Here is a 27,880-nt window from a genome sequence, read left to right as displayed (position 1 = left end):
TGCAGTGAATGTACAGATTTTAGTGATAAACATAATTTTCCTTAATGTAGCACTGATACCTATATCTAACCGCCGATATGTGGTATGTTACTAAATTCTGCCATTACCCATGCATCTGAATTTAATTCAAATTATTCACTTAGCGCTGAATTCACATGAAATTCAATGCACAGTAAATTTAGTTGAATAAAACTAATTTGCATTTAATTTTCCATGTGAACACCCAGTTCAAATTTAATTTGCAGTAACTTGTATTTAATTATAATTTAACTTTGTGTGTCAGAAGGGCATATTTATCTTTATATTCTGAAAAATTCACGTGTAGTAAAGCTATACTCCAGGGTATAGTTTGTGCTTTATATCCCTTGGGAAATTTCATTCAAATTTTGCTTTCACCAGGATTTCACCTCATTCTTACAGTGTTATCGTACTCCACATACTTGTTCAAGACTTTAAGAATTAATACTGTCTATGCCAACTAACAAATAAATAAACTGATATTTTATATGATACAGGCATTGACATATCATGCTTAAAAATAATAAATATTATCAAAATTCTTTTTCTGTCCATAGAGAAATATTCTAAACGGACTCCGTCCAGTAATTTACCCAAAACGAAGGAAAATATTTGTTTTCGTTTAAGTTTGTTATAAATACTGGTATGTAATAGTTGACTGCTGATTCATTTTTTTCATATCACTAATCACTTCATAATGCACGAATAATTACCAGTGATTTCATTACAAGGTAAACATAAATAAAAGATTAAAGTGTGCATCTGATTCGGTTTTTATCAATTGATAAAAACAAATCAATTTGTTTTATGATAAAGTCACATCACATGAGTTGACTTGTGTGAATTGACTTTTACTATACCAAAATGCATGGGATTACAAGCACCTTTATGGCATTTCTATGTACATTTTTAAAAGCAGAGAGTTTGTTGGTCCATGGACAAACCAATGGTACTTCAGCATCTAATGGACATTCTGATCCGGATGTGTACAAACAACTTCTTCAATTGGAAACGGATTTAAGTTCAATAAAGAAGGATCAGGAACAACAAGCTCAGAAGCAAACCTTATTAGAAGAAGAGATTAAATCGCTGAGACAATGGAATCAAACAGCCCAAATAAAGATATCATTGTTAGAAAGCGAAAACAAAAACTTGAAAGAAAGACTACAAAACAAGAATTCTTCATCCACTTTATTAAAACAAAACTTGACAACATCAGAAGACTTAGGAAAGCTGGAGAACATCTTGAAGTTCGAAATAGAGCAGACAGTCAGAGACAGTGAAGAAAAAATTATGAAGAACGTGTCTGCCACAATCAAGGACCTGGAACTCCGAGACCGATATTTATCACTCTCTCTGTTGGATGTACACAGCAACATGTCAATTCTTGACTATACACTTTCCAAGCTCAAGCAGCAACAGAAGACAAACGAAGAGCAACAGAATATGATAATACAAAACTTAACATTTTCTCTGTTGGATGTACACAATAATACAGCAGGACTGTCAACTTCTTTTTTCAGTTTGGGTACGCAGCAAAAACAAATGAAGAGCGAGATCCAGATGCGGACGAATTCCCAGCAAAATGACATTACCAAACTGAATGATACAATCAACCATCTGAAGAATTGTATGTACACTATTAAATTCTTATACCCCTGTAATCAAAGATTCAGATTAATCTTGGCCATAACGTTTGAACAACTAAGGCTTTAATATTCCAAGGGTGTGTTTCTTGTGATACCAACAATTTTTACCTTGAACTTGGAATTTGACGTCTATTTGAGGAACTTCAACCCTCGTTTTAATATAATTTCATACAGTGGCATCATTGTTTCACAAACACATCTTGCTTCCTCTCAGTTTTTATGCCCCCGGATCGAAAGATCGGGGGTATATTGTTTTTGTCCTGTCTGTCTGTCTGTCTGTCTGTCTGTCTGTTTGTTTGTTTGTTTGTTTGTCCCCCAACTTTAACCTAACCCATAACTATTGAGTGGTTGGGGCTATGGCTTTCATAATTCATAGGTGTGTTACTTGTGACATGACCTTTCTTTGGGTACCACCAAATTTGACCTCTTGACCTTGACCTTGGAGTTTGACCTACTTTTATTCTATTTGTTATCAACTTTAACCTTTGCCATAACTTTTGAACAGATCGAGATAGAGACTTCATATTTAAAATGCATACTCCACTAAATAAGCATTTTCAACTGACACCAAGGACAATGACCTGTTGACCTTGACTGTGACCTATATGCTAAAAATAGATTTTTCGAACTTTCGGTATAATTTTTGAACCATAGGAGATAGAGACTTTATATTTGGTATGCCTACTTCACTAATTAAGTGCTTTCAAACAACACCGAGGTCAATGACCTTGTGACCTTGACTGTAACCTTTATGCTAAGAATAGCTTTTTCGAACTTTGTTGCCGCCGGGGGCACAGTGTTTCACAAACACATCTTGTTTTAAATTAAAAATAGTAGTAGAAGATTTACCGACAACCTTTTCTGACACTGTGAAATTCTGAAGGAAAAAAATAAACAATGCATACGTCATATTAGATAGCAAAATAAAGCTTTGAAATGATGAGTAAAGCGATCCGGATGTATATCAATCATAAAAGAAAAATGGGATATTGGGCTTGGCTGTGAATATGAGTACCATACTCAATCTATTAGTTTTTTAATTAACCCGATTAAACTCCGTAAAAAGCAAGACATGAAATACTATCCCTTAATGTTTATTTCATTTCGTATACAACAAGTAAATTGATGCAAAGCATCAAATCGGCCGCAAACAAAATTTAGCATTAAAAAAAATTCTTTTATGATTTTAAAAGCGTCCATGCAAGGAAAGCACGTCAAGATATTCAAAGGTGAATCCCCGGTAGTTGAATCGTTTTTATTTCAGGCTGTCTTCAAAGCAAACTAAATAATTTCAAAAAAGTAAATAAATAGAAATTTCAACGCATTTGCTCATAAATAGATTCATCGATGTAAAAACAAAAGTCAATGATGAATGGCAAGAATTTACTGATGAGGCCTTTTAAGATGCACTGATACCTAGACTGGCAGTTTATGCTGATACCCTGGATCTTGCAATTAGTCACGTGATAATACCCACGGTTTCTCCAGAATATAGGCTATGCTGCAAGAAGCCGCGGTGCAAAATGTAGAAAAAAACATCTTTGTGTCATTTGCAGCTAAAGAGCGTATTCAAAACATTTTACTAGTTTTGAAAACTTTTCAATTTTTTATTCACCATGCATTTTTTCTATGTCATTATTATCCGGAAAATCGTGACGATATCCTTTCATATCTTACACACTCCAGGACTGGGTAGTGCCTATTGTAAACTTTTTTTATTAACCATGAATTATCAATTATCTGATGAAAAATGATAATGAAATTGAAATGTAATTACTTAGTTTAAATCAAGTTTTTGAAATATTCTACTCACTATTTTTACTTGTCATTTAAGAAGTTTTTTAACTGAACTGATTAAAAAATTACCTCTCATTTCCCCATTTGCACTTTCTAACACAACCACAAATAGATCGACCACTGCTGCAGCCGATAATGAATTTTATTCTTAATCAAAAAGCATTTTTTTTTTTAATTTTTAAAATTTTATTTTACATTGCCGAAATTCTCATTATGTACGATTGGCTATATAACATTCCGATTAATGGTCTTTATTATAATGTGTGCATTTACGATATAAATATTGATTTTTCTCTTTGATTAAATAAAACAACAATAAACAAACAAAAAACTTTTATTAAGTACAGGTCCATGTAAGAATCAGGCAGCCTATATATAAAAGGTGATACATGAGGTTCACAGAAATTAATGATATTTCACTCACAGATTTTCCTCGGGGTATAAGCCATGTATGTGGAAGGAAAAATAATTTGGGTCATTGTTACTATGGAAACCTGGACACAGAAATTTCCTTAGCAACAGGCCAATTTTTCTTTATAGATTGATGAAATTTTACCCATTTTGAAGGCTTTGTACAAAAAATTCAAAAAAGTAATTCTATTCTTCCTTAGTGTCACAAGAAAGATAACTCTTGAAGTGCTCTGACAACGTAATAAAAAGAAATTACATTCTTAAATATATTTACTATAGATACAGCTAAAGGTACATATTTCCCATTTTTTGCTGATTCAGCATTTTGCTTGATTTTAGTAAAAATCAAGTACATATTATTCTTTTCACCATCCTAGTACAATTGTTTCATCTATTTCCTGTAAAACTACAGGAAAGGCTTTCTTAAAATTTAAAATAAAAAGTTTTGCAAATTTGAATTTTCTAGCTGTTGCTAGGCAATAAAAATGGATGGTTTGATAAATTAAAAATGGTGAAAGTCTAAAGTATTGGTAGAAAAATCATATAAATTGTAATCATTGAGTACCAAAAACAATTTAAAAAATAAAAAACATAAAATATTCTTCCTTGTGTACCTATGACTATTTTAAAATAAGATATCTCCATGGCAACAGTAAATTTTCCTTAGCAACGAAGCATTGAAAGATATTTTTAGAACATATCAATTAACGTTTTTAACATATTATTTGACTCTTAGAGTTGAATTGCTATTGCCCAGGTTTGGCATGGCCAGACCAGGTTTTTAAAAGAATTTCTACTTCCTTGGCAACAGTAAATTTTCCCTAGCAACGAAGCAATAAAAGTTATTTTTAGAGCATATTCATTAAAGTTTTTAACATATCTGATTCTTATAATTGAATTGCTATTGCCCAAGTTCGGCACTGTCAGACAAGGTTTTTAAAAGAAATTTTAAGTTATTTTTTCCCAAGCAACAGAATTACAAGCATAGCAACAAATATTTCTACTTAAGAATTAGGATGAAGCAACTTCTCAACAAGAATCTGTCTTTAAGAATGGAAACTATAAGACAAAAACATTCTACTCATAGAATTGAAAAGTCATATACTTGACATATGATGTATGCCTATATTGTTCGAACTCGAGGCTTATTGTCTGTAGGTCGGCATATGGGAAAACATGGATTTCACTCAAGGCGACCAGACTGGAATTTAAACTTTCTTGCAGGTTCAGAAAGAAAATTCCTGATTGAAACAAGCTTCTGTGTGGAGTTCTACATGTATTTCAAGAAGAAAACAAGGCAATAGAAGCGTGAAATTTTATTTCACACATTTATATTAGTTAACACCCTCCCCCTTACGTGTATTCTGTATTTCTCATATTTTGATGATCTTGATCTCTGACCTTAACCTCATTTTCAAGGTCATAGATCAAAGGATCTCATGCAGTTAGACTCATGTCTTTACGACTTCTCATTAAGAAGTTTTTAGTTTTTCGTAAACATCATAAACTGTCAGGGGCATTAACGGTTTACGAATTCTTTCGCACTGAATAGATTAAAAAGTGTACTAAATTAGTCGCAGACATTGGTGAAGGTTTCGTACTTCTACGATTTACAGTTTCGGGGGAGTATAGCGATAACAAAGGTTTACGCTGAAAGGGGCACTAACTTTTAGAGGGGTCAATCTTAGGGAACAAGCATGAAATCTTTGAAATGGTTTTAAGAGTACATATTCAATATGCAAAGATGTTTAAAATTTGGCGGAGAACATAAAAGCTATATAAAGAGCTTAAATTTTTTCATATTTTGAATGACTTGACCTTTGACCTTAAGTGTTCTAGATCATACCTGAACATGTGTACACTATTTTAGATAAAATATTAGTTTTACATATAACATTCTTTTTGTGCATCAACGTTGCTATTCTTATTCCAGGTTCGGTTGAAAATCATGCCTACGTCAAACCAGAGAAATCCAACCAAACCGTGGTCATTGTGGCGTACGTATTAGCAGGGGTCTGTGGGGCCTGCATTCTGGTTTTGTTTATTCTCTTTATTCTGAGTATCAAAAAAGGACGTCAAAGAAATTGAAGAGATAGAATTCTGACGGAGATTCCAATGATTTAATTGATGAACCAAACTTCATGCATGACTCTTAATTAGACATCTTTTGTCGTGATAGAGTCTACTAGTAATTGGGATTAAATTTGTCTATGGTAGGAAATAACTAGATATTCTTTTTAGCGTTGAATAATTATTTATAGAATTGTAGTAAGAAGTGTTTTACTTAATTTCATTTAAGATACTTGACATTATAACCAAAATTTCATTTCAAGTAGGCTATTGCACAAGGCATTTATAATATGGTTGTTTTGTTTAAAACAAATTGTTTGACTAGATACCGGTATATTTCAATGGAGCACTAATGATTTATCTGGTATTATATTCATTTTTTGGGATGTGGAACTGGAATTTTTGAATATGTAACGCCTGATGTTAAAAATTACTGCATGATTTTTGTAACTACAAAATATTTACTAAGACTTAGTTAGTTTTGGCTAAAAAAATTAATTTGTTCAATCTTGTGAAAGTTTTACATTAACAATGGTTGTGTATGATCTAAATCATGAAAAGTTATAACACATTAATATTGAATGGCGACAAATCTTAAATTCCAGTGCATAATGTTTTGTATAAGAATATTTCTGGATTTCTCTGTTAACTTTATAAATGAAGTTTACAATTCCTACACAGGTACTGTTACCCAATATTTAGAGTATATATCTACTAGCCATGTTAAATAGTTTTTAATGGTTTGTTTACCTATCAAGACATTTTATGTTTTATTTATTTTTTGTTATTCGATTTCAGATAAAATGCTGATGTCATTTTTTTATTATGTGCATCCACATTTTCATTTTCTTGATTTTTAATAATATAGAGTAGATTTACGGAATTTAAATGTTTTTATAGGCAGCTACATATCATGGTTAAAACTAAGGATTGTTCTTGTAGGAATGAAGCAGGACATTGTTTGTGGCCCAAAGGAATTAGAATTAGAATTAGAGTGGTGTAAAGTGGTATTACATGTAAAGGTAATAGGATTTAGAATTAGAGTGGTGTAAAGTGGTAGTATAGCTAAGCAAAAAATATAGTACGACGGTTGATCAAAAAGTTCGTGGAATTTCTTCATATTTTATCTATTTTTCAGTGGAATTGGTTGAAAATTACAAATGAAATTATAGACACTTGATGAATATTTTAAAATAAAAAAACATTTTAAATATCTTGGATAGTAACTTTATGGCAGTTGCTTGGAAATGCGGGGGAGACATTAACGCGTTTATTATCATTTTAATTCTTAATACGTGAAATAAGAATTAAACCACCCTATGTGGTATAAAAAACGAAAATTATGTCATTCTTACGATTGCTTGATCTTTTATAAACCTCTGTGTTAGAGTTTACTGATTTTACTGGATATTTAGTTTATAGGTTGATGATTTCTTGTTAATCTTTAAGTTGTTAGATAACGTCAAATTTCGGTCAAGTCACACGTTTTGTGAAAATCCCGGGATCACTCTATCTTAAACGTGTATATTATTGATATAGGCTTGGGAAAAATCATATAGTTGCTGGTTTTCCAGTGGCACAAGAAATTTAAGAAAAACAGAACTTCCATGGACGTTGATAAAAGGTGTGGTCGCTTTTTAGAGGCTCTGTTTAAGTACGTATCCCCATAGACAAAAGCGTTAATGGACGTTGTCGGCTGCCGTACTGTTCTTGACATTGCTACTGAAATTGAAACATCATATAGAAAGATGGGTAGTATTTTAAAATATGAGTAAAAAATGAAGATAAGTTGGTGAGAGAGGATACCCAGGCTTTTCTTGAAAAAAAAAAAGTGGAGAAAAAGGCGGCATTTTGTAGAATTATGTGTTATAAATGGACATTTGGGCGAAATGCTTCTAGAACGTGACGTGACATATCTTACTTGACGTTACGTTAAAGTCTCCCCCGGGTTTCCCAACTATCCATTTTCGGAAAGCTCTTGTGACCTTATTGGTAATTGGAAAGTGGTGAAATTTTCCAATATTGTTACATTATGACTCTATATTATGAATATGCCTGTTGATTAATTTCATCAAATCACGATAAAATTTTAGAAAGAAATTCCACAAACGTTTGGATCAACCCTCGTAAATTACGATGTAATAGTTTCCAAACTGTGCTTTTAAAAAGATCCCGTTCCAAATTATTTTATATAGTCGTTGTACATCTGCTAAATACTGAAATGATTTTCATTGTGATATATTACTGTGTTGGTTTATTTCTAGCTAATGAGGATTTGTTAAATAGCAGATAGAGGGTCTATTTGATGGATAATTTTCAGTAGATAATATGACTGTGTAACTGTTGTTGCTTGATCAATGGGTTACATAATTACTTGCAAAAATGTCACACATGTTCATTACACTATTCGACGTAATATATATCTTATTATTTGTTTGTCAGAAACATACATTTGTCTCATTTACATTCTAGATGATTCCAGATCGTTTTAGTGTAATGTTTTAACTTGTAGATTTCTCTTTACTGACACAAGTTAAATAAATTGCTACTCCATCAACATCCTTTTAATTTTTCTGTTGTCTAAAAGTTGCTTACTTTAAACATGCAATTTATACTTTATATGAGTGTATAATTGCATCGCACGACTTCTGGATGAATGAAATGTGAAGATTATGAACAGAGAAAAAATCCATTTCAACAACACAAGTTATGTAAAGGAGAAAGTCCGAAAACTGTCCATTCTGTGAGAGAAAGAACTGTTCGAGGCCCGAAGGGCCGAGAATAGTTTTTTCTCTCACAGAATGGACAGTTTGAGGACTTTATCCTACTTAAAACATTTTCTCTATTGTTAACTTAATAAACTGTCCCAGGTGATGGTTATGTATTTCCTATGATTACGTAACACACTTGATTGTCCAGAGAGTGAGGGATGAAAACAATAGCTGTATTGTTTAACTGATTGGACAGTGCCACTGGCAGGTAAATTTAGATTTAAATGTTAGCTCACTTAATTTCTGACCACTTCCCATGTAAAGCTTCATGAGTGAAGATGGTGTCCTCATCGGATGGAGAAAAAAATACATATTTCTCCAAAATACGGGCCAAAGAGTGGTAAATACTCTACAGTAGGTTGACACAAGCAGAAGCTTGTAGTTTTGCAGATTCTGAAGTTGGTGTTCAAGTTTTGACAAAAGCTATTGCAAATCTTTTTAACAATCAGGATTTAAGAGACACTGTGATACGAAACATTCTTTGAGAACAACAACGGCGACCCCCTTGTATGAAGTTTGAGGAAACAGTTTATAGCAGAAAAAATGGGCCAAAAATGTATTACAGTTTGATCCTACAATTGAACCAACAATAAATAGCAGCAGAGAGTAATTGGAATAATTCATTGAAATAAGAGGGATTCAGATGATAGCAAGTGTATGAAAAGATAAAATTTGTGATCTCTGTCCCAAAAATGATTCCACCTGCAGTGCATCTAGTGAGATTATCATTTCATCTGGAAATAAGCCTTTTTCTTTTTAAATTTAAATTACTCTTGGATATATTTTAAACATTCATGGTATGGATCTACGACGTCCAGCATTCATTTTTTGTGATGAGGATGAGACGTTTGTTTTTCAATAAAGAAACTTCTGGATGTGGATGTTCTAGAGTTATTAAGCATCAGGATTTACACGTGTCTTCTTTGCATTGGATTTGTCATTTCCAAAGATAATATACTGTTGAACATTTCTTGTACAATTGTTTGATATTTATGCATGATCGTGCATTAAATTAAAAATTTAATTGCCTACTTAATTATGTATTGTTTTCAACATTTAAAACCTGTACATTAAGTTACCTTTAATTGTACATTAAGTTGACAAAACGCTGTCGATTAAGTTAAGAATTGAGAGTTTTGACAACTTAATGTACGGTTACAGGTGACTTAATGTACAGGTTTTAAATATCCTAATCTATTATGCCATATAATGTACTAAAACACAAAGGATTACATAACAAAAATGTTTTAAGAGCGGTTCCTACACAGACACATGAAATCAGAGATAGGTTCAGGTGTGATGGAGGAGTAAGCATCCCCTGTCAACCGGTTACACACTATGTGCTCAAACAAAACAAAGCTGTAGCTAATATTAACTGTTCAAAGCGACAAATCTGCTGCAAAACGTATGCCTTTTCAGTCAAATTTAATATATATGTATATAAATAAGACGTGCGGTTTAAAGTTGGTATTGACTAGTTTGTATGATTGACGTTGAAGTAGATGAAGTCAATATTTATCTAGATTTTTAAGAGATAACTTCTGCTCAAGTACTCCAAAAATTACCGTATTACTCTCAATATTATGGGCAGAAAAAATATAATTCTTTATTGTCTTTTATCTTTTGTAACAGTTTCAGATTCCCCCTCTCTTTTGAACTCATGCTATTTAATATTAAAAAAAATATAACGATGTTGATGTTTATTGCAATTAATTTTATTTTATCCATCTTCAAAATTTATTGCATTTGATAAAGAGTTGTATAAATTTATACCTGTTGATTTCTGTACAATTTAGCCTAGTGACCAATGGAACCACAGATCTAACATTTCCTGTGAAAGTGTATGCATCAATGATCATACGCATCAAAACCTATGTCGAGATAATCTATCATGACGTGGAAAGAAAAACTGAAAGGACAGCAGGCATACCTAAATTTTATTTATACATGAATATCAGATTGAGTTACAATCAAGCAACTTCTAAACATCATATGAAAACTATGGTACGGTTCTAATCATAATTAAATTGAACTGCATATAATGAAATATCTTTAATTGATAAATATATTCATAAAAGTTATGGTAAAACGTGTGTGCTTTTTTATGTAGATTGAGTCCATCGGTAAAGAAGATCTATTGGTTGTTCATTTGTTTATGGCTGATTAGGTTGAATCCGTGCTACGCATGATTTAGTCACATATAAGGTAGATTTTTGGGTGTTTTAAGTCATTCGAAGTTCGCTGCTACATTGCAACAGACTAATCCCCCGCCCCATCCACCCCTTCCAGTATCCATATTTCGTACATATTTTTCGAATTAATGTTGACTTGTCGATTTATTTGAATCTTTTTTTTTGGTAGAATGATATGTATTATAGAAGTTATTAAAGTCTGTTGCATTCGCGCATGCGAGCTCATCCTATATAAAGTGCTTTTGAGTTTTATTTATAATTAATTTATGTGCGTTTGAACTGGTGAATTTAGAAGATAAAGACTGATTATAAAATAATTATTCATTATCATTCTGATATGAGAGGTATCAGTATGATATACTGTGAAAAGAGTGTTCATTCGTAGATCATTAAATTTCTGTAATTATTAAATTGAGAAAAATTATTTTTTTTCTTGATCTCTGCAGTGTGAAGAAGGTGTTCAAACACATATATCAATGAAAGTCATCACTAACAAGATATTATTAATCTTATTCATTGATCATGATGACAAAAAGTTGTTTCTGAGACGTTTGAGTACAGATGACTACCACTGCGTTCTTGTACCCAGACTCTGTCCCTCCACCTGTAACTGGTGGACAACAAGGTTGGAGGCTGACTGATGGACTAACATAGAAGTTGATTCAACATTTGTCATGACTCCTGTCATAACTGAACCATTTATCTTTATATATGTCCAGAAGATTTCATGAAAATATGCTACAATAGTACAGAATATGAGGTAGAGTCCAGCCTTTGGGGCGGTAAATATTCCTGTTGTAGGGTTGTATCCTCCTCCTCCTGGTATATGACTTCTGGGAATTTAACTGTACCTGTATTAGGATTCCAGCTGTAAAAGCTACATTGGACTGAACACCTAAAGATACACAAGACTTTAGAATGCAATTCTATTCATGATTTGGAACATTGAAATTGCATAACAGAGAAACCTGTGTCTAGTTAATTAAATTAGTTACCTATAGAGTATCTTGGTGGATTTTTCAAATTTATAAAACATCTTTCATTTATGGATTGCATTTATTGTGCATTGATTTATTATATCCTGTTCACATGGAAAGTTTAATTCGCAATAAATTATTGTGAAGTAAAGTAATGCGAATCAAGCTTATGCGAATTAAATTACATTCCCATGTCAGGTAATGCAAAGTAAACTACTACAAATTAATGTCCTGTTCACAAGGAGCGTTTAATTCGCAGTAAATTAATGTAAATTATAATGCGAATTACACGACAGCTAAAGCGAAGTAAACTAATGCGAATTAAAATTTTATTTCTACAAAAAGGTTATAAAGAAAACCTATTTTGACGTCATTTGTAAATCACGTTAAGTATGCATGCAGAGCCATCCATTTGTTTTATCATAGTGGCTACAGGTATACAGTTGGAAATTAACATACTTTTCCTTTATTTTTGAACCAAATATAGCACAGAGACCTATATCAAACCACCAAAATGTGTCCTGTGACTTAATTCTGGCCTTCTGCATGCGTCAAAATTGAACTCAAATTAGCTTCGCTTATCGTTCACACGGAGTTAATGCGCAGTAACTTAATTCGCAGTAAATTAATTCAAGTTAAACTAATTCGCATTAAATTCTCCGTGTGAACGCTAAGCTAATTCACAGTAACTTACATTTAATTCAAATTAAATTCCCCGTGTGAACAGGGCATGAAAAATTATTTCTACAGTAAGGCTATTGTGATGTCATTTGTGTGAGCTCTCATGCATGTGTAAACTAAGCTATTTTTAGCAATATCTTTGAGCAGCGAGAGAGATAGTAGGTGTACTGTATATCATTTTACTCGTAATTATAATGACTATCGTACTATGTTAAAATGTAAAACCTACCAACTTGAAGCCTTTCTTTAAATAGTTTTGCCAACCAGTACATTCACACTTCTTAACAAAGAAGAGGTGTTAACTGAAGTATTAGCGGTTATATTCATAATCCTTCTAGCTGCAGAACTGTAGCTCTACGAAAAAAATATATTGATTTGACCGACCGGAGAGCTACAGCACCACCCACCGAAAAAAATGTATTTTTTGTGCGCAATAAAGATATAGTTTTATCAATTGGTGGCACTGTACATCTCCGGTCTGTCAAACTTGTAAGGTTTCTTCTTCTAAAAAAAATACCGCCATAAAATATAGTTCCTCCATAAATGTTTTCTGCATGAAATTTAATTATGGGGTTTTGATTGAATAATTTTTTTTAAATTAGCATTATAGAATCGAAATTAATTGTAAGAACTAAAACATTAATATGTAGAATTTTTAAAACAGAGGTCAAGATAAAACTTTGCTTGAAAGCTAAGGAGCAAACCTCGTTGAGATTGCTTGCAAGATCCTTTTTCAATTCAATTAATCAGTGGATTTCTTATTTTTATAGATAAAGGACTGAATTTTCATAATAATGTCAATAGCTCCACTTTACTTCAAAAGGTGGGGGGGGGGAAAATTGGTCAAACTTGAATTTCCTTTAATGACACTGCCTGAAATGGGACTTGTCCTTTCATTTGAATAAAAATGGTTCCAATTCACCTAAGAAATTTCTACGCTTATTTCTTTCCATAATCCTCTCATCATTACAACATCTTATATTATCCTTCTTCAATGAGTAAAACGTCTGTAAAACAGTTTATCGTGTGTTGCCATTTTGTGACGTTTAAATGATTTTTTTTTAATTTTCAAAAGTATTAGTAACAATTACATTTATATTTTAAACAGACACACAATATAAAGATGAGAAAAAAAAAACAATTTTGTAGGGGGGGATAATATAAATTTCCAGTACTTACAACTTAGACTTAACAGAAAATCATGAAAATGGGTCTGAAAACACCACTGACTTGACCGCACTAGGAAAGTTCAGACCCATAAATTTGAATTAAAATGATTACAATTCACCTAAGAAATCTTTACGCTACTATTTTTATTGATTTTAGCTCAGTGGTTCTTGAGATGGGAATGATATTTGAAAAGGTTTTCTAACATAAAAAATGAGCAATTTCGATCAGAAATGTCTTTTTCATAGGTTAACCCAACACATTAACTTTTTAAGGAACATTGTTTTTGGAATTGGTGCGTTTTTTTTTTTTTTTTTTTTTTTTTTTTTTTTTTTTTTACAAATTTAACAATAATTATTCTTTTTTAAATATACATAAATGGTTACCAGTAATTTTAATATACAGGTTAAATATAACAGTGATCATTTAGCAGCATCATGATTTCATTTTTATCAGATAATTTTATTTTGCTTTAAGATAAAGCCACGCCACTTTATTATCCTGTCTGTTTGAGTTTTTATGCAAATCACGAAGATGCATTGGGTTATACTACTTCTGTGCACAGTTTTGAAAGCAGAGAGTTTGTTGTTCCATGGACAAACCAATGCTACCACAGCATCTAGTGGACATTCTGATCCTGATGTGTACAAACAACTTCTTCATCTGGAGACCGTGTTAAATTCCATAATGATGGATCAGAAACAATAAGTTCAGAAATCTGAACAACAGCAACAGTTATTAGAGGAAGAAATTAAGAAAGCCCAAATGAAGATTTCATTTTTAGAAAGTGAAAACAAAATCTTGAGAGAAAGACTAGACGACTTCAATTCTTCATCCCTTTCACAACAAAATTTGACAATACCAGAAAATATTATTCAAAGACTGGAGAGCATCTTAAGCTTTGAAATAGAGCAGACGATTATAGACAGTCAACAGAAAATGATGCAAAACGTATCTTCAACAATCACAGACCTGGAACTACGGGACAGATATTTATCACTTTCACTTCTGGACGTACACAATATCACAGCACATCTATCGTCTTTCCTTTCCAGTTTGGATGCGCAGCAGAAACAGATGAAGAGTGAGATTCAAACACTGACAAATTCCCATCAGCATGACATTTCCAAACTGAATGATACAATTATCCATCTTAAGAATCGTATGTATATTTGTAATTTTTACTTTAGGCCTAAATTTAGACCTGTGAAATTTTGAAAACATAAGTATTTCAATTTCAGATGCTTTTCAAATTACTTGGACGTTTGGTGACATAATATATATAAGACTTATCCATAAAATGACGTCATAGAATATATCATTATTTTCAAATTGTATAAAATTTTGTTTAAAAAAAAATGTTTAAAGCTGTGTTTTTTTTTCACTATTTCAAATAGAGCAGAAACCCGTATTCAAAATACACTGGAAGTTTTGTATGCTAGTGTAATTTTATATCCTATTGCTGCTAAAAAAAAACATTTCATTTTTGGAATTAAGGGGTGAGGATTGTATTGATTCATAATTCAGGTGCTCACTCTCAATAGTTTTGCGAGACTGTAAAATATAACATATTTTCAAATAATATGATGACTCTGGAGCAATAGCCTCAGGAAATATTATGTGTATTATATGTCTTCCGGTGCGTGCAGGGTACGATGTAGACGTGTCGAGTGGCGCGAGATTTTTTTTTCTCTATTTAAAGGGCTTGAGTGCTATAACAGACAGTTGAAGTGGGCCGTGTTCAAACACAGAATGCCAGGAAAAGGTAGGACTAGTCAAAAAGCTCAAGGAGGTGCCCTTGATCAATTCTTAAAAGAACCGGAGAAAACTTCAGCAGAGGAAATTCGAGAGAGTGAGTCAAAAGACACAGGAAGTGCAGAGAAGGCGAGAAGGGGGATATTTCTAATAATGACCTAAAGGAATTGATGAAACAGTTATTCAGAACGATGGAGAAGAACATTGACGAGCGGTTGACTACTATGAAAAAAATCCATCGACGACAAATTTTGTGCATTTAACCAAAAGCTGGTCGACCTTGAGAAAGCTGTTCAAAATCAGGATGACAGGGTTACAGACATGGAGTCTTCTATCTCAAAACTGAAAGCTGTTGAGAAACTGGAGTCAGAAGTCGAGGAGCTGAAGAATTACATTACCTACCAAGAAACAAGGTCTAGGAAGTATAATGTTCTCATATATGGTGTGGAAAAAAGTGAAAAAGAAAACGTTGCAGAAGTTGTCAGAAAGTTTTTTACTGAGAAATTAGGCATTGATGAGGAGAGCATCCGACAATTGATTATCCAGAATACTCACCGTATCCCGGGAAACCCGAACAACATGACCACCAATTTTTATAAGGAGTCGGCACCAGAAGCCATAATCGTGAAGTTCGCCAGGATGGAATACCGCAATGCCATACTATCAAAGGCGAGGAACAGTAACTTATCAAAAGGGATAGCTGTGAGAACAGACTTACCCAGCCATCTTAAGAAAAAACGTGGTATCCTGTCCCAAGAAGCATATTAACATAGACAATCCGGTCTCAAAACGCGTATAATCGAGGTGAAAAATGACGTGGAGCTACAGTACCGTAAGCCCGCTGAAACGACCTGGATGAAGTATACAGACTTGTAATTATTTCTCATAAGCAGCCCTTATACATAACATGGTGTTTCTTTTTTGTTTTTTATGCGCCCGAATTTTTTCGGGCGCATATTGTTTTTGTCCTGTCTGTTTGTAACTTTTTCAACTGTTTGTCATAACTTTTGAACCGTAAGAGATAGAGACTTCATATTTAGTATGCATACTCCACTAATAAAGTTCTTTCAAATGACATCAAGGTCAATGACCTTGTGACCTTGACTGTGACCTATATGCTAAAAATAGCTTTTTCTACAACTTTTGAATCATAGGAGATTTTATTTAGTAAGCATACTCCTCTAATAAAGTTCTTTCATGACATCAAGGTCAATGACCTTGTGACCTTGACTGTGACCTATATGCTAAAAATAGCTTTTTCAACTGTTTGTCATAACTTTTGAACCATAAGAGTTAGAAACTTCATATTCAGTATGCATACTCCACTATTAAGTTCCTTCAAATGACATCAAGGTCAATGGCCTTGTGACCTTGACTGTGACCTATATGCTCTGAACCATAGGAGATAGGGACTTCATATTTAGTATGCAGACCCCACTAATTAAGTTCTTACAAACAACACCAAGGTCAATGACTTTGTGACCTTGACTGTGACCTATATACTAAAAATAGCTTTTTCGAACTTTGTTGACGCCCGGCGCATAGTGTTTCACAAACACATCTTGTTTTTAAATTCTCTCTCTCCGCTTTTTTTCAGGAATGTTTTCGTCTAAGCGTATGCAGGAAGTCTATAATGACTGAACTTTGTGTATGTGTAATTATGTGTATGTTGAATACTTGTTGGAATCTGTATACTGAGTATGGCTAGTAAGCTTAAAATTATTTCCATGAATTCTAGAGGGCTACATGATCACAGTAAAAGGAAAGATGTTTTTAAATATTTAAGAGAACATAATGCAACATTTTACTGCTTACAAGACACACACTGTACAGAAAATGAGAGAGATAGTGTTTATTTGCAATGGGGACTTGATTTTTTGATGTGTTCAGGGTCCAGTGACTCAAGAGGTATTTTAACACTTTTTAATGACAAAGTAGAAGCCAGAATTTCAAAAGTCAAACTTGATCCCCTTGGAAATTATATTGTTTCAAGTATCTTCATTGACAATAGATATTCTATTACACTGGTAAATCTATATGGCCCGAACAAAGATAATCCAGATTTTTATATTGATCTTGCAAATATTATTGATGATTTTGAAGATGATTTTGTTATAGTCTGTGGGGACTGGAATCTTGTACAAGATTATGATCTTGATTGTTACAACTATGTGCGTGAAAATAATACAAAAAGTAAATCTGAAGTAGAAAAATTAAAGGATAGATTCAATTTAGTTGACCCATGGCGCGTTTGCAATCCAGATCTAAAAATGTTCTCTTGGGCTAAAAAATCTCCTATCAAGCAGGCTAGATTAGATTTCTTTTTAATATCAGAAGAACTGATGTCAAGACTAGATACGGTAAATATCCTCCCAGGCTATAGAACAAATCATTCAATAATTGAACTTCAACTAAGATTTGACAATTTTTCTAAAGGAAAAGGCTTTAGGCGCTTTAATAATTCGCTGTTGAAAGATTTTGATTTTGTTACGAAGGTCAAACAAATTATTTCTGATACTCAGGTAGAATACTTGATAGGTGAAAACACTAACAATTGACGATAATTTATTACTAGAAATTATTTTAATGAAAATTAGAGAGTTTGCAATCTGCTTTTCCAGTAAAAAATCCAGAGAGAGGAAAAAAAAGAAAGAACTTCTTCAAATGCAAGTAAAATTTATGCATGAAATGTTTAACATGCACCATCTACAAATTTATGGAAATTTACTGGATGAGCTACAGGTTGAACTTGAAAATATTAGAAAATATGAACTAGAAGGGCTTTTGATACGAACACATAGTAAATGGATTGAGGATGGTGAAAAACCAACAAAATATTTTTGTGCTCTAGAAAAAAGAAACTATGTAAATAAAAATATAACAAAAATTATTGATAGTAGAGGTAACTCAACTGTAAATCAAAAAGAAATATTAGACAATCTTAAACACTTCTATCAGTCTCTATATAAAAATGTAGATGATTCACTAACTGATGTTGATTTAAACACAGTTTTAGTAGATTGCAAAGTTCCCAAACTCAGCACAAATACACAATCACTAATAGATAACGATATCTCCCAGTCTGAAATTTTAAATGCTTTGAAAAACATGAAAAATAACAAGACCCCTGGAACAGATGGATTCACTACAGAGTTTTTGAAATTTTTTTGGTCTGATTTAAGCAAATTTTTGATAAGTTCATTTAATTGCAGTTATGATAAAGGATGTTTAGCAATGACTCAAACTCAAGGCATAATCTCGGTAATTCCAAAGGGAAATAAACCCAGAGAATACTTGAAAAATTGGAGACCTATCTCTCTTCTCAATGTTACTTATAAGTTGCTGTCCAGTGTTTTAGCCGAACGAATTAAAAGTGTTCTCCCCTCGCTTATTCATGAAAACCAAAAGGGATTTCTTAAAGATAGATATATTGGTGAAAATTCTAGACTACTCTATGACGTTATTCACTATTGTAATGAGGAAAAGATCCCAGGACTTATTCTTCTAATTGATTTTGAGAAAGCATTTGACTCAGTTTCATGGAGATTTATTTTTAAAGTTCTACAATTCTTTGGTTTTGGTGAAAAGTTCATAAAGTGGATTAAATTGTTGTTTTCAAATGCAAAGTTATGTGTAATCCAGCATGGCATATTTTCAGAATTTTTTGATATTGGAAGAGGTTGTAGACAGGGGGACCCCATTTCACCCTATTTATTTGTACTTTGCGCTGAAATCATGGGTATTATGATAAGAAACAATCCTGCTATCAAAGGAATTTTTATTAAAAGAAATGAATATAGACTATTGCAATATGCAGATGATACAGTCATCCTTTTGGATGGTACAAAAGCTTCTCTTACTTGTGCCCTATCACTGGTTGATCAGTTTTCTAAATATTCTGGTCTTAAACCAAATTATGAAAAAACTAGATGCATAAAAATTGGCTCCATGTCTCAAGAAAAGGTTGATATTTGCTCAGATTTTAATCTCCATTGGTCTCAGGAACCATTCACTGTATTAGGTATAACTTATTCTGTAGATTTGGACCCAAATTCTATGAATGAACTTAATTTCCAATCTAAACTTGTCGAAATGAAAAAAATAATTGGATCTTGGTCAAAAAGACTGTTGACAACGGCCGGCAAAATTACAGTAGTAAAGTCAATCATTTTTCCTAAAATTACCCACCTGTTAATTTCCTTGCCGAATCCTCCCCTTAAATTTTTACAGGATCTTGAGAAAATGTTTTTTAATTTTATTTGGAGCAATAAACCTCCTAAGGTAGCAAAGAATTGTATAATACAGTGCCATGAAAAAGGTGGCTTAAGAATGATAAGTGTTAAAGATTTTTGTAAGGGTTTAAAAATTACATGGATTCGTAGATTGTTTAGCAATGTTAATGCTTCTGCATGGAAAACTTTGCTTTATAGTATAACACCAGAAGTAGAATTCCTTCCCTGTTATGGTAACAGTTTTACAAGATTAATTTCCAATAGAATTTCAAATCATTTTTGGAAAGATGTTTTTGATGCTTTTTACGAATTAAGAAATATAATCGAGTCTGACAGCTTGTCTATGCTAGATCCTCTTTGGTACAATGACAATATTAAGATATCTAACAACTGTATATACTTTAAACATTGGGCTGAAAAAGGTGTAAAGTACATAAAAGATTTGTTTCTTCCTGATGGCCAGCCTATGAGTTTTGAAGAATTCTGTGAGGTGTATAATCTGTCAACCCCTTTTACACTATTTCATGGTGTCATACAAAATGTCAGAAAATTGAATTTAACTTATACTGTTAAGGATGTTCTTTATAACTCTCCCTATTATCCCAGTTTCTTCAAAACAATTTTCAAGAGTCAAAAGGGATCAAGAGATTTTTATGATATATTAATTTCTTCTAGATGGAATAAACCTAAATATGAAAGTAAATGGGAAAATGCTTTAGATTTGAATGTAAACCAAATGTGGTGGAAAACTCATAATAAGATTATTTTTAGTATCACTGAAGATGTGCAACTTAGATGGTTTCATTATCGAATTGTTCATAGAATTTTGAGCACTAATGTTTATTTAAAAAAAATAGGGATTGTAAATTCTGATCTCTGTACTTTTTGTGGTATGCATCCTGAATCGATCACCCACTTGTTTTGGGAATGTTTATATGTTGATATATTATGGAATAATCTGGTAGAATGGATAAATGATAAAAGTGACCAGAACATTGAAATAAACCTTATAGATGTTATACTTGGTAGAGATGGTAAATACCATATTATACTGAACCTTTTAATATGTATAGTAAAAAGACATATTTATAAGAAAAGACTTTGTAAGACATTACCAACCATTGATGGAGCTAAAAAAGAAATTAGTTATTACTATAAAATTGAAAGATTTATGTATAAAAAAAATAATGATTTGCCTATATTTGAAAAGAGATGGGGTGTTTTTTCCTCATTGTTTTCTAATGGTTAAATTTTTCTTGCACATGCTTATAATAATTATGTACTTGTTTAAAATCACTATGCTATCCATTTTTTGTTTGTTTTTTTGGATAACTTATCTGTCGATACATACACATATTGTATGAATGTGGTGTGAAAGGATTTGTTAGTTGTCTTTTTTTTTTTTTTTTTTTTCATTGAAAAATTGTCCTGGTTGAATTTACAGTGTTCATATTGAAATTAGTTCATTAACAAATAATAGTGCCATGTAACATGTTCATATATACTTCCTGATAAAGTGAATAGTCATTTGATCAGCATTATCATATATCATAGAGATGTTAATGTCATTTCTTGGAAATATTTTTCATCTTAAAAGTATGACTACAATGTATACATCATAAGATTTCATAATTTTTTTTTCATACATATATATTGTATGTATATGTACTATGCACTGTAATGTCTTTAAATTCCTCTGTTTGTCAGTTTGGTGAGTCCAGGGCTCCCCAACCTTGGCGCCATTCATGTAATCATATACTGCTGGGGCAATAAAAAAAAGTAGCTTTCACAGCTGGAATCTTAGGAGAGTATAGTCAGCAACATACATATACAGGTACAATTAAATTCCCAAAAGTCATTTACCAGGTTGGAGGAGGATACAACCCTACAACAGGAATACATGTATTCACTGCCCCAAAGGCCGGACTCTACCTCATATTCTGTACTAATGTGGCAGATGATCATATTAACCTTCTGGACATATATAAAGATTAATGGTTCCATAAAGGCAGGAGTCATGGCTTATGTTGGATCATCTAATATAGATGTCCACCAATCAGCCTCCAACCTTGTTGTCCACCAGTTACAGGTGGGTGACAGAGTCTGGATAGAAGTCTTTAGTGGTAGTCATCTGTACTCAGCTTCTCCAGAAACAACCTTTTCTGTGATCATGATCAATGGATCAGGTTAAGACCAACAAGGTCTTTTGGTGCTTTATTTTATTCTAAACCGAAACTTACTTCATAAATTGAAAAAAATGCCGACTGAATTAAATCAACAATAACCGATAACTAATGAATATGAAAGAACATTAAAAATTCACTAAAAACCACCAAATGTGATGTTTCCAATATTACTGATATGATTTCTTAGTATTATATTGTATCCATTAAATGTTTACATGTTGCTGTAAATGACATTTTGTAATGGACCTGAATTAAAGTCATTTTGTTCTAATCCTTCAACTTCGACCTTCAAAATAGACATACTCTTAATGTTGTTATCAATAATGTGTACACCTTCTTTTTCCACTGTTCATTTTAAGACATTCCTCTATTTATTTCTTTACGTTTTTACTTCGGTATTCTCCGTGTAACTTCGTATCTAAAGAAACTGGTTTTTCATGCACGAGCGGTTTAGCGCTCACTATAAATACTTTTACCGGGGAATGTTCGATTAATGCGACGTTCGTTACAAAGAATCGCAGGTTGTAGTAAGTCTTTGGCTTTCCCTGCCCTCCCAGCCCTTGCATTGTTTATTTTGTAAAATTTTTTGAGTTTGATTTGTATGTTTTGGAATAAAAATGCGATTTGTAACGAACGCAACAATCCTACAGTATATTCTTTTTCTTTGTTTTTCAATAAATTAGTCAAGAAAATATTTATTTGCGGAGGAGTGAAACGAGGGAGAAAATAACATCATTTAAGAACAAGATAGGGTAAGACCAGTATTTGGTCCCAGACTTTGGATGTCTTTCAGAATGATCCAACAGTTTATCCATAAAAACCTGTTGTCCCTGCCACAAAATGAGTATTAGTTCTAAGATTTAGAATATACAGGGGTCACAGTGAGGTCAGGAAATAGGTTAATTTTTCGAAATTTCTCATTTTTATGCAAATTTTCATCGATTTTACAGCGCATTTTGTTTCGTTTAACATAGATCACACGTTTGCCTATCTACCAAAATTTATATATTTTATACACTCATATCAGATGCAGTTTATGTGTAAAAATTTCAGATAGGCAAGCTTGTGCTCTATTTTTAATGATGAATATGATGAAATTCCACCAGAATTGAGGAAATTCTGTAAAATGCAAAAGACCTACTTCTGCACCCTCTAGTTGCTTCAAAGTTAGCTTTGAATCTAAATTAGTGCTTGTTTTAAAGCAAGCGTCATTTTAACTTCTTAACAACAAACTATCACAATTTTACCAGTGTTCTCATTTTAAAATCAAATAAAGGGCCTGATTCGGCCAATACCCTATCTTGTCCTTTAGTATTGTGATGCAATTATACACACATTATAAATTATTATGCTTCCTGTCAGTTTGTCTCTAGCTCTATATAACCCATGCTCTACTATTTATATAATAGTGTTGTGTTTTGCGTGCACTATCCCTAAATAGTAGTCAGATTAAAATATATTTTAAATCTTTTCAAGAAAAGCAAAGCCATGGTTATTGATAAGTGATACTAGTATTTATATGGAAGCATTTTGGGGTAAGGTAGAATTAAATTTGTTCAAATCATAACCCCCTAAGGTAGGTTGGGGCAACAATGGTGGATCAAAGTTTTACATTGAAAAATAAAAGGAAAAGTCCCAAGATCAGAAAAGCTATTTTAAGCCATATTGATATGTAAACATCATCGTGTATTAAAGATTTAAATTATTCAAATCATGGCCCTTTGGGGTAGTGAGGGAAACAATGGGGAATCAAATTCCGGTAAATTCAAAATTTAGAACATGACAATTACATTTTAATGACATATGATAGGGCGTTAATATTTGACACAATATGCCAAAAATAATGGCATTCCATCAACTAAGACACTGAAAGCGGGGGACCACAAATCTTTGAATTCGCTTGTTTAAATCAAATAGGGAAAAATGTTATCTTATTAGTAACATTTTCTAATAATTAATTTTTGTTTGTATTCTAGTCTCTCATTGGTTGACTTCCAAAAAGGAACGCAAAATATTTCTCAATAATCCGGTTTGGTATGGGGACACACCCCCTTTGCAACCAGCTGAATCATCTATATCCATGCAATCCCCTCATTTTCAGTCCTTTGGATTCATGAAAAATTCCAGATTTAACAAATGAACCTAAACTTCAAATAGTAGCTCGATCTTACCTCGTATAAACAAACATCACGGCTGCTAGATCTGTGTATCAGTTATTACCTCCCCTTGTTTCATATCACTTCCGTTACTAGGGATGTATTATTGAGCGGCAAATTTGAACTCATAATGATCAGCACAATTTTACACCCACAATTGTTTAATTATTTTAAAATTAAATTATAAGGAATTACTCTAATTCTTGGCCAAATTATTCAATGATAACCTGGTTTTGGTCAGTTTACGCGTTTTTATAATCTGCGAAGCGGATTATAAAGCGTAAACTGATCTAAGAGTCATTCCTTAAACATTTATGTAGTTCACGTAATGTATTGTAAATAAATCAATAGTTTTAGATAATGCAATACCTGAATGATAACCCGAGCTTTTGATATAGGTCAAAGATTTCAATTATCAAGGATTACATATGATTTTGTTTTATCAGATGATAATAATTTTATTTTTGATAAAGCTACATCATCTGGCTAAACGTGTTTGAATGACTGAGCTCCATTACAGTTTACCAAAATGCACTGGATTTCAAGCATCTTCATGGTATTTCTATGTACATTTTTAGAAGCAGAGAGTCTGTTGTTCCAAGGGCAAACCAATGCGTCGGCATCTAATGGACATTCTGATCCTGATGTGTACAAACAACTTCTTCATTTAGAAAGAGTATTGGATTCTATATTGATGGATCAAAAACAACAAGCTCTAAAAAATCAGCGTTTTGAACAGCAACAAAAGTTACTAGAGGAAGGGTTTTAGACACTGAGGCAACGGAATCAGACAGCTCAAATTTAGATATCATTGTTAGAAAGTGAAAACAAAATCTTGAAAGAAAGACTAGACAACTTGAATTCTTCAACCAATCCATCACAGCATGATATTTGCTTAAATGAAAAACTGAATTCAACAACAGCATTTTTACTTCCAGAGAATACAATGCTGAAAGACCAGATTCAGATTTTGAATTCTACTTCCATGCTTATACAACACAATATGTCTACTTCAGAAGACATAAGAAGGCTGGATAACATCTTTACATTTGAAATAGAGCAGACAGTCAAACACATTGAAGACAAAATGATGAACAACATGTCTGCCACAATCACAGACCTGGAACTACGAGACAGATATCTATCATTTTCTCTGTTGGATGTACACAATAACACAGCGAGGTACTCGGAGCGCATGATACTTTAATGATATTATGGACATCTTTGTATATATACCTTCCTATTCATGAAACACATTTCCGCATTGCTCCTCATTCTATTATTATCATAACTTTAACTATTGAAACAATTTTTAACATTCAAATGTCAGGTGATGTGTCGACTTTGCACTGTCTTATTTTGAATACATTGTCGATATAGCAATGTTGGACAAAGTCTTTGTTTATCTCTATAGCAGTGTTAAACTATCACTGGCGGATTTAGAGGGGGGCCAGGGGGCCTGGGCCCCCCTTTTGTGTCCCAAAAATTACACAATATTTAATAAATGAAATGTTTTTTGGTGCGGCTGTGGGACCCTACCCTGACCTGAAACTGGGCGGGCCCCCCTTTTCAAAATTTCTGGATCCGCCACTGACTATATCGAGTAGAAATCTTTTTAGAGTTTTTTTGTTCATTTACATCCTTCACATTGTCGACATCGCAATGTTGGACGATATTGAGTCGACATCGTTTCAACGTTGCATTCTGTTTTCTTGTTTATATTGTTAGCAGTGTCGACATTGCAATTTTGGGCGAAATCAAGTCAACATCTTGTAAACATTAAACCTTTTCTTCTTGTTTACATAAATTACATCGTCTTTAGCACAACGTTCGCGATGAAAACTCAGTCTCAAATCAGCATTTATTACATTGCGTTGTTGACGATGTTGACACGGAAACTATAACATTGTAGACGAAGTACACTCGAAATCATATCAACATTGTATACAATTCGATGTGAACGTCGACATTAAATGTAGAAATAATATCAATATAGAGGATGTAAATTCGATATCGCGTAAACATTGTGAACAATGCGATCACATCATAATGATGCACGAAAAGCTTAACATTGTCGACACTGCCTTGTTGTCAATGTCAATAAATTATATAGAAGTACTAACAATTTCAACAATATATCGTGTTAAAATTGTCTAGATTGCACATGTTGCAATGTCGACAATATTAATTTGATAAAGTGAAGTGGACATGAATGAACTCGATCAGCATGGCTAACAACATCTCTTTACAGTTTGGATGCACAGAAGCAACAAATGAAGAGTGAGATCCAAGCACTGACAAAGTCACAGCAAAATGAGATCACCCAACTTAATAATACAATTATCCATTTTAAAAATCGTACGTATGCCTACTCTTATTTTTTTCTTTTTGTTCAGAAAAGAACGATAAGTACAGTGTAATAAGAGAGCAACTTTTACTAATTAAGGGACTTATTTGTCCTGAAAAATATTTTTTTTTTAAATACAAGACAAGATAATGATAAAACTGTTAATAAAGTTTATTTCATTTTTCTTTTGCAATGGGGGATAAGGGTTTTATTCATATTTTAATTCTTTTCTGAGGTTCCTCCCACTTAGTTTTCTAAACTGTAAAATTTAAGAAAACCTAATTTCTCCTTATGTGAGTTCTCTCACGAAATGTATGCTTTCTCCACTTTACATTATTTCTATGTTTGAAAAGGGACATAAAAGAAATAGTTAATTCATTGATCTATGCATAGTGTCATTTTACGTAAAAATGTTATAATTAGCTTTAAAACCTAAACTGTTTCACACATTTCATGTTTTTAATACATTGTATATAAAACTATTGAATAATCGGTACAGGTTTATGCATTCAAGATAAACTTTTTGTTTTGTTTTACAAAATAATACTAATTCCTATAAATAAATGAACAATAATTATTAGACTGCAAACACTACCCTCAATTGAATAAAAGATATTCAAGTTTGCAACATTCCCTTTTAATAGACCTTACAGAACCTATGACTTTAAAAAAAACATTTTTGACACATAGACATACATCATACAATATCATGTTTGTGGTAATTGGTTGCATTAATTTTACACAGAGATATGAACCTGTTATAAAATTTCAATTTACCATTCATGACAATTATAGAACTCCATTTTATTGTTTGTGTATTTTTACTAGGTGTTCAATCCAATGTAGCTTTTACAGCTGGAATTTTAGGAGAGACAAACGGGCAACATACATATGCAAGTGGAGATATTGTTAAATTTCCAAAATTCATATACCAGGTGGGAGGAGGATACAACCCTACAACAGGAGTGTTTACTGCCCCAAAGACTGGACTCTACATCATATTCTGTACTAATGTGGCAGCACATCAGCAAGTATTTTATACACAAATAATGATTAATGGATCACCAAAGGCAGGAGTCTAGGCTTATGTCCATCCAACTTCTGCGTATATCCATCAGTCAGCCTCAAACCTTGTTGTCCACCAGTTACAGGTTGGGGACAGAGTGTGGATACAAGTATATGATGGTGGTCATCTGTACTCAAACATTCCAGATACAACATTATCTGTGGTAATGATCAATGGATCAGACTGAAACTAACATGTCATCGATTATTTCACTCTTATATGAATCTGAACAACTTCCCACTTTCTCCAGATAAAAAAAATCTTACTCGAATCAATAATTTTAGAAAACTAATGATATAAGAAAAATAAAGATACAATTACTTGACAGCACATCATTCTAATGCCTCTCGTATTAAGAAAATAAATATTTGTAATTTATTATCAATAATTTCCAGTAACCGTTAT

General features: G+C 32.5%; 1 protein-coding gene across 1 annotated transcript; it reads left to right on the top strand.

Annotated features, from left to right (window-relative positions):
• The first annotated feature begins 882 nt into the window (after positions 1–882).
• LOC134244708 (uncharacterized) lies at positions 883–27,662 on the top strand. The gene is made up of 5 exons (XM_062726964.1): positions 883–1,648; positions 5,809–5,872; positions 26,314–26,420; positions 27,238–27,440; positions 27,528–27,662. The coding sequence occupies exons 1-5, from the start codon at positions 883–885 to the stop codon at positions 27,660–27,662; spliced, it is 1,275 nt and encodes a 424-aa protein (XP_062582948.1).
• The last annotated feature ends 218 nt before the right edge of the window (positions 27,663–27,880 follow it).

Source organism: Saccostrea cucullata, unplaced genomic scaffold, assembly GCF_032062105.1.
Source record: "Saccostrea cucullata isolate Sc308-1 unplaced genomic scaffold, CSIRO_AGI_Scuc_v1 ctg3877, whole genome shotgun sequence".
In the NCBI taxonomy this organism is placed as follows: domain Eukaryota; kingdom Metazoa; phylum Mollusca; class Bivalvia; order Ostreida; family Ostreidae; genus Saccostrea; species Saccostrea cuccullata.
This window is presented reverse-complemented; position numbering and strand designations above follow the sequence as displayed.

What these genes read in the sequence shown, in the direction of transcription:
- LOC134244708 (XM_062726964.1), top strand. Translation starts at nt 883, where the DNA reads ATGCATGGGATTACAAGCACCTTTATGGCATTTCTATGTACATTTTTA. An exon ending in AATCAACCATCTGAAGAATT is followed by an intron (nt 1,649 to 5,808) that starts GTATGTACACTA and finishes TTCTTATTCCAG; the next exon opens with GTTCGGTTGAAAATCATGCC. An exon ending in ATGTGGCAGCACATCAGCAA is followed by an intron (nt 27,441 to 27,527) that starts GTATTTTATACA and finishes TATATCCATCAG; the next exon opens with TCAGCCTCAAACCTTGTTGT.